Here is a 13,020-nt window from a genome sequence, read left to right as displayed (position 1 = left end):
CATAATATACCAAAATATCAATATCAATGAAATCCATTGAACAATCATATATCCCAAAAGTTGACTTTAAACCCTCAGACATTCAAAGGGGGTTGTGTCAATGTGTCAACCCCCCTAAGGTTTTTTCACCCTAGCACCTTACCCAGGAGTAGGACCGACCATCAAAAATGACTAGACATGCTAGAGGGGTGGTGAGGGCCACCATAGGGTTCAACAATAAAATCCATGGTTTTCATTTGGCTCTTGTAAAATTATTGCAAGGAAACCCGACTTTTTACTTGGTAGTTAGGTTGAAATAATTACCTGTCATATTTAGGAGAAATTCCGGTGAAAATCACATTTTCATATAATTTTGATCCGAAAATCAATTTTGCCTATCGTTTGTACATAGAATTTGTACATTGCCCACAGTATGACATCATATAGCGATATTACGTGGATGATGTTTGTTATTTGGTATCACTGGATAGCAGATATACACATTACGATAGCTATACATTGCTACATTGGTACCAAATATAACAGTATATGACGTTTATAATGAAAAATTTGGGGTGCAAAATACAACTCATTCATTTTAACTTATCTCAAACCCCATATAACATGTAAATATAATGAGTTGACAAAAGTCATGTTTAAAATGCTAATGAATGCATTGAAACCTATAATCAAAGGCATCCTTACATGATAGGATTTGTTTTAGGAGATCGTCTACACTCGCGGCAATAAGCAAGTATTATACATGTATATGGCCTTAAGTGTGCAATATTGCTGAAAAAGAAAAATTCGGCAAGCTGTAAGTTAAACATTCATCCGATATTCTTTCCATCTCACATTACCTGCCTTAATTGACAATGTTCTTTGCATGAAATAAGTGAGATCAGGCTAATCAGTGGGAAGGAAGGTGTCACGTGTGGTGACATCGTGCACATATTCTAGCGCTTGCAATGACGGAATAATGACAATCTGTTGAACGCAGAGACGAAAATACATTAGCCCACAACTGTTCAGATGCCTTTAAGAATGGACGCCAAATGGTTATATTGGTTTCTTCAAGGCATCAAGAAACTCTTTAAAGGACATACTGAAGACGTAATGAAAATTAAAATCTCGAATGAACACACAAGACAATGTTTGTCAGCTAGTTCTAGCTTGTGGTGCGATTCAAGGTCATCGTGTGCCTTATAAGGTAGAAACGTGAGTTTTCTTTCTTCCTTGTCTCCCCTGACCTTGACGGACCGTTATCTTCTAAGGCTGGCAATTAATTCCACCCGACGCATTCTCCCACCACCATTTTCCCGATACCTTGCAGAAACCAAATAAACCATCATGCGACCATTTCAAAGGCATCTGGACATTTTGTGGGCTAAAGTTTCTTTGTTTCGGCTCTCAAACGAATTTCCGTCTTTCCGCTATTGTAAGCACTTGAATACGCGCATGGTGTTACCACAAATGGCACCTTCTATCCCATTCATTAGCCTAATGTTACTTAATATGTATTTCATGCAAAGAAAATTAACGTCTAGTACAGTATATGAAATTTTTGATGAATGTTCAACTTACAGTTTGCACACTTCTCCGTTGTTCAGAAATGTTGCAATACTTTTGAAAAGTTTGTGCATTTATGGAATTTATGGACTAAAGAATTTTGAAGAACGTTTAAAAAACTACTTACTGAAGACCTTTCGGAAATATGTCAGGTCTTGCAGTCCAGTTCTGTACACCACCACCCACTCCCCTGTAATACCACCAAGAATCAAGCTGGAAATACCTTTCAAAGAGAAAAGAATATTTTAATGGAACACCAGTATCATACTCACTCCTTTTAAAAAGGATAGTGTTCGTGTAACGACAAATCGCAATAATTCGGATTGGGTTTCTCAATGATCTACAGTGTGTATCTCAGCAAATGTTACAATTTTAAATATTTTTAGCTTCGACTTGAAAATGTATATCGAAAATATTTACAAAACTACACGTACAATACGTTTGAAGTAAAACAATTAACTAAAATATGTTAATGATATGCATGTATGCTGTGTTAAGTGGTTTTATGAAATATCATTTATCAGTATTCTATTAATACTTGAAAAGTGGGTGGATATCACGGATATCGATCGTATACATTTGAAAAAAGAAAGTTATTAATTTCTAGTATATCGCTACCATCACAATAAAAACAACAACATACGGCATCCGAAATAGATTAGCAATAAGTAAACAAGTTATAACAGCATCCACTGCACGTATTCTGTTCGGTTGTTTTTTTAAATTTTATTTTTAGTTTCATATTTTGCTCTATAGTCTATTAAAGGACCGTATATTAAATCAGAGAAGAGAGTAATACTTTTCACAACCCTACTGCGAATTCCATTATAATATCCGTATAACAATACCTATATGGAATATTCAAACCGTCCGAATAGTCCTTGACCTTCATCAGTGTTTCATCGTAGGTCATATTTGGTGCTGTATGTTTATAGTAATACGCTCCTATTAGAAAAATTAAATAAATAAATAAATAAATAAATAAATAAGTAAATAAATAAATAAATAAATAAATAAATAAATAAATAAATAAATAAATAAATAAATAAATAAATAAATAAATAAATAAATAAATTAATTAATTAATTATTTAATTAATTAATTAATTATTTTATTAATAATCTAATAATTAATAAATGTTAATTAATTAATCTATTTATTTATTCATTTAGTTCTTTAGTGTTCTTCGTAGAACCATTTCAGGTTGTATAATTATGCATGACAACTGAAGAACTTTTTCAGGTTTTACTTGGAACATGTAGAGATATTTTAAAGATTTTATACATAAGCAAGAACAATCAATAAACACTTCTGCGTGCGCGTGAAGGCTTACAAATGTATTATTTATAATGTGTTTAATTATTATGTAAGGATTCTGCCAGATTTTTACTATTTATTCATTACTACGTATATTATTATATAAGTCAACTTTACCGTTGTCTGTCCAGTATCCTAAGTAATTGCTTGTAAAATCAATGTTGTAAGCGTCACGTGATTTGCCATAATGTTTCAGCAATATGTCTCCATAAGAAATAACGGCCTGTAATAAATAAAATAAACAGATTACTAGTATATGGGCCCTATGAATCTGTTGTTGTAAACTATAAATTAGATAAATTATCATGATATTGGCCGTAACTTTGACTTTTATTTTCCCTAAACTGTATTGAAGGCATCATTTCAAATCAACAAAAAATAATAAAAAACAGCAACAACAACAGCATCAACAACAATCAGTTTGACAAACTTGTTTAAACATGGACTAAATATTTATAAAAAGTTTATTTCTAATTAATTACCTGCTTGATTCCTGGTGCAAAGACAATAGCAGTTTCATAGTTGTAATCTTTAGGAATACTGGTTACTGACCCCATGACACCCCATTCAACAGCATTACTCCAAGTGTTGTAATGGATTGATCCAGTCATAAACTCACGGAATGGGGCCATGATCATCGAATGCTGGGTTAGCTGATCAAATAAAACCAATGGACCGCCCCATAGACCACTTTGAATTCCAATTGCTCCTTTCTGCCACCTTTTGGGTGTAAATGCATATGTCGTTACGTTACATTTTGAGCTTAAATTCAAACACAATGCACACCTCGCCCACGCACCCCACACTTAACCCACCCACCTCTGCACTCATTAGACACCCACCACACCCACACATCCAACAAACATCTTCCACCATCATCACCACCGCCACCACCACCATAATTGCCGTTACCATCACTACTGCTTCTTTTTCCTGACACACTCATCATCATTTGGATGCCCACGTGGTGGTTCCACTATATAGCAACTTTTTTTCAGTCCCGATTTATTATTTTTCCTTATAAAATGATACCTAGTTGATGCATTTTAAGTCATCAGCAATGAATAATATTACGTTACTGTTCCCTAACACCTAAAACAAAGTTTGCATTTTCACTATGAAACCAAGGTGACCACTTAAACAGGTTGTCATACAGCCCGAAGCAGTTCATGATCAAGATGGGACAGTGAGTTACATGTGAGTTCGGATTGGGTATGCTACAGGTCATCAATATATTGGGTATATGTTTTAAGCATTGTTAGACTAAAATAATGAGTTAATAGTAATCCACGCGTTTGAAAATGGCAGTGAAATTGTACATATTCTGTAGGGCACTTGTAACATAAAGCTTTGAATCTATCTACACGTATTGTCAGTACCTGCCCATTCTAGCAGTTTGCAGGACTTTGCTTCCATAAGACATGTATCCCAGATTGGCCGACGACGTGCTGACAACTTGAAAGGTTGGAAAACCTGTACAGACACTTTCCTGATCATTGACACTTGTTCCACTGAATGCCACGTTTTTAAAGTTCTGAAAAGTGACGTCAAGCATATCAATGAAATCGTATGAAAATATACAATAACTCGTGATGAAAAAGTGATATAGAAACTGACATAATGTAGCATTTGCACATTATTAAAGACTATGGTACACCACAATTTAAGAAATGTTCAAAGAATGCAACACATTTATTGAAACCTGCCAGTAACAATATTAGTAATGATGAAGACATGGAGTTTGTATCTTAGGTATGTGCAAATGATACATTGTGTCAGTTTCTATATCACTTTATTCATCATAAGTGCGCACTATATGAACAAAGGTATATACTATCCATCTGTTATAAGAAATTTAAGTATGCTATTAAAATATAATATTATTATACCGGACTAAAAAAGTACCAGAGGTAAATATGACGTAATACCTGACTGAAAACTAGGAGAGGTGACAATTTATAAGCCCTGATACTGGTAATCACAGTAGACTTGGTACACGGTGGAGGCTCCGCTATGGGCTCATCGTCAGACTTCAACGACCCAAAATCGCAATCCTGTGCTTGCCATGTGGTACTTACAGATGAGTACTCCCCCAGGTTGTCCCAGCCCGATTCAACAGGACCAAAATGATCTTGAAGCAGATTCCCTGCGTCGGTAGAGTACATTTTACCGCGGGATTGAAAGAATGTTGAGCCACTGTGCAGCCATATGGTGTCATTCTGAAGTATCTGGTAGTTGCCATTGGATTGGATATTGATGGTGAGGTTGTTTGCTGCTCTCAGGATTAAAGTGGTAACTGGTGGTGGCTCGGCAATTGGATCATTTACAGGTATGGAAGATGCTGCTTCGGTTCAAAATAAATAGAATAATACAATTACATTAAATCAAGTAGTTCCAATGGTGTAATTGTTAGTGAACAAAGCATGTTAGTGGAACATACTGCATAATAAACTCCTGAACAAAAGTTTGGAAAGCTTTTTCAAGCATCTATATCTCAGATTATTTGTGACTTGTTCATATCGTGTTGCATATCAATGGATAGCTACTTTTTTCCCATTTGCAATGACACCACATTTGAAGCAATCACCTTTTCACGGCTGAGTACACATCTTGTGAATGTAGTTGGGTCCCAAACAGAATGTGCCAAATTGACCATTATTCTGTCCAGCAAGCTGCAATCCCATATCTTCACAATCTGGGACCTAATGCAATCCTCCAAGATGACAACGCTCGCCCCACAGAGCCAGGGTATTCAACGACTATACCTACAGAATATGGGAGTAGAGAGAATGGAATGGTTTGCCATCAGCCCACACCTTAACGCGATTGAACACTTATGGGACAAGCTTGATCGTGCTGCGCGTGCCAGAATAGCCAATGCAACCACATTGAAATGACCTGCGACGAATCCTGGTTGAAAATGGAAAAACTGGTGAGCAGCATGAGTAGGAGGTGCATGGCTGTTGTGGCTGCGTATGGTTTTTCCACCCGCTATTGAAGTTAGTGACTAGAGTTGTTTGAGCACAGAATAATGGTCAATTTGGCACATTCTGTTTGAGACCCCACTACATTCACAAGACGTGTACTCAACCGTGATTGCTTCAAATGTTGTGTCATTGTAAAGGGGAATAACGTAGCTATCCAGTGATATGTAACACGATATGAACATGTCACTAATAATTTGAGATATGGATGCTTGAAAAAACTTTCCAAACTTTTGTTGAGGAGTTTATGTCATTTGTTCAACACCGGGTTAACATATTTCTTCGGCTAAAGCCCTTGTTTTCTTGTGAATATCGAAATTCGAGTCTAATACTAGTTTTACCTTTTTGCATTTTCGTCTAAAATTTGTTTTGGTACGCAATGAATGTGAAGCTCAGTAACTCAGTGATTGAAGGAAATTTAGATTGTAATGTAATGTTTTCACATGTCCCAACTTAAGTTTTCAGTCATTATTAGTTGTGCCTCTACGACAACAGTAATTTTGAATTACGATATCAAATTCCCCCATAGAGCCCCACAGTTAAGGGACCAAGATCGTACATGGGGTTTCTTTGATTTTATTATTCATTATTCATTATACTTCACCGAAATCGTATATCCATTTTTATACTAAACATATATCTCAACAAAAGTTACTAACCCCCTTAAATAATGACCATTATTCAAAAAAGGGTGATTGTATTACAAATCTGTAAAATGCGTTGGAAATTTATTTATTTCTGTACATTTGACACGGTCACACCTCATTTGTAGCAATTAACTAAATATTGACGTCACAGCGTACATTTAAATCAATGTAACCCAAGATTTGAAAGTTTTTGATTTGTATTGATTTTGTATTCAGTATAATGGAAGGAAATCTGTGTAATGATATGTGAATGTTTTTGTATTGTATGTAAGTGCAACTTTCAAATCTGGACCTCACTACATTAAATTGGCCGGTGTTTTATTATTTTCTGAGCTATCGTATCAAATGAGGTGTCAAAATGCGCAGAATAAATTCTGCTTCCAACACATTTTACAGATTTGTAACACAATAGCCCCTTTTTGAATAATGGCCATTATTTAAGGGGGTTGGTTACTTTTTTGAGGTGTTTATTTCACTTTAAAATAATACAAAACATCTTGCTATGCAAAGTAAGTCTCCTCATAATAAAAAAATAAATAAATAAATAAAAGTTATTAGAGATACGGTTTCAGGCCACCTATTGATCGGACCTATTGCCCATGTTGATTCTGATATTTACACACTTACCTGTACCTACGGCAAGAATAAGTGTAACTGAAATGAAATAACAGGTAGCCATGACGATTCGCTGAACCATATTACAGTGCGTGTGTACGGCAATTATCACCATCAACAAATCAAACCAAGTGAACTACAGTTGTCACATGTTGGTCTTTGATCCTGTTGTAAATATAAACACTGATTATGACGATGATTTAATAATAGTCCTGTTTTAATGATGTTTTTTACTTCACATTGAGTATTAGGGGAGGCGCAAACATAAACGGGGCTTTCATGGGGCTGGCCCCCTAGCGGGGGTCCAGGGGCAGTTCATGGGGCTGCCCCCCTAGCGGGGGTCCAGGGGCAGAGCCCCTTGATGGAGGTCAGGGTTAAGCTATCGCTTTTTAATGAACAATAGAATTAAGGTACCTGTTATGTTCACCCTCTGTATATCCTAAACAAAGACATATACGGTATGTCATAATTGGAACCAGCAACCAATAGCTGCATCTATTATCTCGAATTCAAGACCTCATTCGTTGAAATTGTTTAAGAAATAAAGACACGACGATCCAAAAAGCCAAGAAAGATGCTAATTTAAAAGTTGCAGTTTGCTCCATTCCATGCCCTATTGATTTGTACACAAAGCATTCGCGAATAAAAGAACTGGCGCCATGCTTCCATTGATTAGCACATTTAAACTAGCGTCATGCTTTCATTGATTAGAACACAAAGGTACAACTTTTGATTTCGTTTCTTCATCGGGTTTTAGATCACCATTTCTTTAATTCTCAACCAATTTCAACAAATAAGGATATACAGGGGTGAACACAACTGGTACCTTAATTATTTAGTTGACTGTATAAAAAAACCCAATAAAATCGTCACAATTTAACAATTTAACCCCTGAATTTGACCAAATTCCGTTTCTTTCCTCTTCTTTCTCTTTGATTTTTTGCTCTCCTTCTTTTGCCCCTTTTCAGTCTCCCCTTTTTTTGACATGAAAATTATGGGTCAACCCCATAGAAAAGCATATAAACTCAATTTTCCCAGGAACTTTGGTGGTCATTTTTTCAGGCCCCCTAGGAGGGTCAAAATTTCAAAGCCCCTCTTTTTTGCATCAGACCCCCCCAACAAGTGTTTGGGAACGGTCCCTAAAAAAGAGTACCAGACTTGAGTCCTGTCAGGGACAGTTTGTGTAGCTCAGTGGTTAGAGCGCTCGCCCGACAAGCGAGAAGTCTGGGGTTCAAGTCCCCGCAGAGGCAGGTATGTCCGGAGTTTTTACTCTGGTATATCTGCCTATGTATGTCATGTTTCCATTTATAAATTCATGTTTAATTGTGCTAGTGTGCGATGCGTAATTCTTCTTTCCCCTGTATATTGATATATTAAGAATAACTAATCATTAATTTGATCTGTTTTCAAACCAGTGTATGATGCGTAACAGCGTAAGCCTCTTCCCTTCTTTGTATTATAGGCTGGCGGGTATACATCATTAATTGATCTCATACACTGATGGTATGTAGTGTGTTATTTGTACCGTTTACCCTGACTGTTCATATCCATAAGTATCGAGACCTGTTTAGTAGCTCAGTGGTTAGAGCGGTCGCCCGACAAGCGAGAGGTCTGGGGTTCAAGTCCCCGCACAGACAGGTATGTCTGGAGTTTTTACTCTGGTATATCTGCCTATGTATGTCATGTTTTCATTTGTAAATTCATGTTTGATTGTGATAGTGTGCGATGTGCAATTCTGGTATCATTATCTTCAAAAGTACACGTATATTCAATACACGCATTGTGGTGTCATTCTTCATTTGGCAAAATAGCGTTTCCTACTAAGGTTAAACAAGAAATGTCTTTAAAAAAGACAACGCAGTGATTAAAGGAAACATGATGGATTTGCCTCGGTTCCGGAGCCACTGATTTAAAAGTAACAGGTTTTAAAGGCCCATTCGGCGATTTGCTCATTTGGACGATCGTATCGTGAGTCATCAAAATTCAGATTTTGGTACCTTTGCATTGTCATAGATGTGCTAACATAGTAATTCAGCTGAAAGCTATGTATTTAAGACAAAATTTCTATGTCTCAAAGCCCCGTTTTTCTTAGTACGTTTATGTCAGCTGAAACAGCAAATTCATTTTTATTTATTTATTTATTTATTTATTTATTTATTTATTTAAATTCCAAAGTTATTTATTTATTTATTTATTTATTTATTTATTTATTTATTTAAATTCCAAAGTTAGTCACTTGTAAAGTAAACTTGTTATATTTATTTATTTATTTATTTATTTATTTATTTATTTATTTATTTATTTATTTATTTATTTATGTATTTATTTATTTATTTATTTATTTATTTATTTATTTATTTATTTATTTATTTATTTATTTATTTATTTTTGCCGCAAAATCATGAAATTCTGTTTGGAAGAAAAGTTACTTGATTCGATACTCGCATTGTTTAGGTATAAAACAATAATTGATATTTGTACTTCAATTGTGTAAATCAACCCCAATTTTCATGCTGTATACTTTTGAACACTCGTAAATGACATCTTAATTAAAAATTTAAAAAATCTTTAAAAAAAAAAATCTCTATCTGACATTACTGAAAAAATATGATTGTTTTTGACCGAGAAAATTTATTTCAAAACAAAAGGTGTACCTCAAAATTAGGCATTTTATATTTTCTTGCCGAGTGTACAATGATATTCGTTCTAATGAGTTCAAAAGATTGAAGGAAAGTTTAGAAAGGAATGGTCTATTATATGTATGGGAATTATTTATTACAAGCAACATTGATGAGAAATTATTTATCTTGCTTGGGGGTGACTGCACCCAATTTATACCAACTTTTCCTAGTGACTTAGTTCACACTGCTAATGTTTGTTTTGATGTCACATGTAAATCTTTACTGATAAAAATTCCCTTTAAAAGGGAAAGCCAGCCTCAATGTAGAAGAGGTCTTGTAATTAGTTTTGGTCAATGTGAAAGGCATTTTTAGGATCACGCTTACATCTACATGACAGTCCACCAAACCATCAACGATGAGAACATGCACACTGAAACAGCAGAAAACATTAATTCCTAATCTCATGTCAACTCTTTTAATTCATTACATGTACTCCAAATTGTTCTGGTCTGTTTGTTTTGTTGTTGTTGTTGTTGTTGTTGTCGTTGTTTTTTTGTCTTTTCAGCTTTTTACCCACGATATCTCAATTTCCAATTTTGTAATACCAGAACTTACGAACTCAATATCTTCGCTTAGGAATGTCCGATTTCACTGCTTTCGATATATACACTGCCGGTTTGAGTTAACTTACATGTACATTTTATTTTAAAATAACTTAATTAATTCGCAATGTATAGTTTAAGCCTACTATTATAAAGTACTATATTATAATAGATAGTGGCCAGCACATTTATAAAGGACTGGTTACTCACTACAATCTTCACTCTTAAACTGTGTTTTTCTGAATGTGCTGATCATGTTGATTGCTAGTCGGAAACTCCTGCGAAGCTATGGACATGGCATCTTACATACTCCATTCTATAACAGTCTGCCTAGTGCCTTGTGTGTTTTCTCTTCAATCATTTTGTTGAATGTAATTTTATGAATCAAATAGTTGTGTGTCATTTTATTTATAATAAAGAAGTTATTAAATTAATAAAGTAAGACAATTTATTTATCTATAAGTGCATGTCAAATGGGGTACATTGTTCAATACTATATGCATAAATTATGCCCATATTATAGCTAGGCCCTAAAAACTTTATTTTGCATCGGATTTTTCCCGTTGAAAAGACAAAACTGATGTTTATGATAGCAACCATTTCATCAATAACTCATTTTTATCCATAAAACGACACAGGATATGATAGATAACTACTTTCACATCAATATGGTCCATATGAACACAGATTGTTGAGAATCTGTGATATGATCCGGGATATGATGAAGATTTTGATTCTATAGATCTGTTATCAACATGATATCACGCTGTTCAGTGGTCAAGGAGTAAGGACCCCCGGTCAAGGACACTGATATGACATCATAGGTGATGTCAGATTTTCTTCTGCTGACCATATGATGCTATATATATTAACTATTATTGTTACATTTAGGCCTTTAAACTTTTAAAGTCATAATTAATTAGTTCAAACATAACTTTGGTAATACTCACTCGTTTTCGTTCGTTGAAACGGCAAAACATACTTACTTTTCCTAACAAATCGAATTAAAATATTTAAAAAAAAATTTAACCACAAAAAGTAAACAAAAAAAATCATTCCAATACCACTAAAATATAATCTCTTGAGTAAACTGACCCCAAACCTGAAACAGGTACCAGCCCCGAATGGGCTGGCGAAAAGAACATGGAAGGCACGTAATGATTTCCTTAAGTAATTAATTCTTCACCACACTGACTACAATCTTGTCTATTGTATAATGTAGGCCTATATATCCAGTTGATGTAGTTTTAAGTGGCTGGCACTCAGCTTCCACCCAGGGGCCAATTGGCTTTTGATGCTGGCTTTATTTGCTTCATTCTTTTTTCCCCACTTCATTTGACCCACGGGCGGACGATGAATGCAAGCCAACTTAGTATTCTTTTTAGTATTTTAACTTTAGTATTTTAAGTATTCTTTTTTAGTATTTCTGTTTGTATTGTTAGTAGGTATATCACCTCAAAAATAATCGCAGCAGAAACGCGTTATTTAATGTTCCTACATTATTAAGCTTTATTAAAGCATCAAAAATCAAAAACAGAATTGAAATCGGTCAATGCATTGTGATGTAATGTCAATTTAAAGATGCTCGTAGATGGAATGAAATCCTGCCACAAATGGCTGTAATGACAAAATTGGCACATTTCGAGATTTTGAAGGTTTATTTGGACGCTTGCTTGGAAAAACAGCGTTAATTTAAATAGCACATGTTAAATGCCTATCTTTCCTGACTTCGTTACAGAAAACAAAAATAAAAAATCCATCATTGAATAATTATAATAAATTAATCAAATATACTATTTTAGCCATTTCGGCCAATCTGCAGACAAATTAAATCTCAAAAAATGACTAAGTTCAGCTTATTAATATGCAAAATTGATGCCAATAGAAAACCGTACATGATATAAAGGTGCGGTTTTTTTTTACACATATGTATACAAAGTTCTTTCAATTGATGACAAAAAATACACAAAAAGTAATTAATTATGCAAATTAGGTAATTACAGCTAATTATGTATTTATGATATTATTATGCAAATTAGGCATGAGTAATTTTGGGTTTTTTTCAATATTTAATGAACGTCTGTTCATTCATCATAAATCTTTTAAGTATGATCCTGTTATGAGGTTGAATAAATGAACTGCAGTTAATTATTTAAAAACAATACAAAAAAATTAAAAGTTTGACATTTTGACGGTGTCTGGAATATAATTTTCATTTTTACTGTAAACATGGTATGTGTCACCATTACTCAAAGCCAAGTCCGAAAAGTAAAAATTAAAATTCAGTTGCAATGAGACTTTAAATTAACATTTTGTCATCTGGATTAACATGGGAGGATAATCGGTAAAATGAACAGCAATTTTTTCTGTACCGCGTATACAAAAATAGTATGGCCTTGGACACACACAATGGCTTAGAGCTATTGTGGTTTGGAAAATTACTCCCTAAAAAAAAACATTGATTAATGTTTTGCTTCAACTGGTTTTAGGGAAGTGTTTCATTTATTGTCGACGGAATTAATTTACATGCTAAGAAAGATTGGTATTTCAGCTAAATGGTGGTAGTTCCTTTACTTCAGTAGGCCTATATTTACTGATTTATGAGCGATCTTCAAAAATCCATAAAAACAGGCAGTAGTTCTTAAACAAAACAATTTTTAATTTTGGGGGACCCGATGGTAGCCTC

The 13,020-nt window shown here is 34.4% G+C and overlaps 1 protein-coding gene across 3 annotated transcripts in view; it reads right to left on the bottom strand.

Annotated features, from left to right (window-relative positions):
* LOC140152863 (uncharacterized) overlaps positions 1-13,020 on the bottom strand; it is a 40,478-nt gene that overhangs the window by 11,435 nt on the left and 16,023 nt on the right. Inside the window, exons 2-8 of one of the 3 annotated variants that reach the window (XM_072175388.1) lie at positions 7,124-7,276; positions 4,794-5,209; positions 4,245-4,399; positions 3,348-3,585; positions 2,983-3,088; positions 2,397-2,493; positions 1,676-1,771 (exon numbers count right to left, since the gene is read on the bottom strand). In XM_072175388.1, coding sequence (XP_072031489.1) covers positions 1,676-1,771; positions 2,397-2,493; positions 2,983-3,088; positions 3,348-3,585; positions 4,245-4,399; positions 4,794-5,209; positions 7,124-7,226 — 1,211 coding nt within the window. In that variant the 5' untranslated portion in view covers positions 7,227-7,276. Of the gene's footprint in view, positions 1-1,675; positions 1,772-2,396; positions 2,494-2,982; positions 3,089-3,347; positions 3,586-4,244; positions 4,400-4,793; positions 5,210-7,123; positions 7,295-13,020 lie in introns of all 3 variants that reach the window. The other 2 variants (XM_072175390.1, XM_072175389.1) reach the window with 2 other exon arrangements.

Source organism: Amphiura filiformis, chromosome 5, assembly GCF_039555335.1.
Source record: "Amphiura filiformis chromosome 5, Afil_fr2py, whole genome shotgun sequence".
In the NCBI taxonomy this organism is placed as follows: domain Eukaryota; kingdom Metazoa; phylum Echinodermata; class Ophiuroidea; order Amphilepidida; family Amphiuridae; genus Amphiura; species Amphiura filiformis.
Note: the sequence above shows the minus strand (reverse complement) of the source record. Positions and strands in the feature narration are given on the sequence as shown.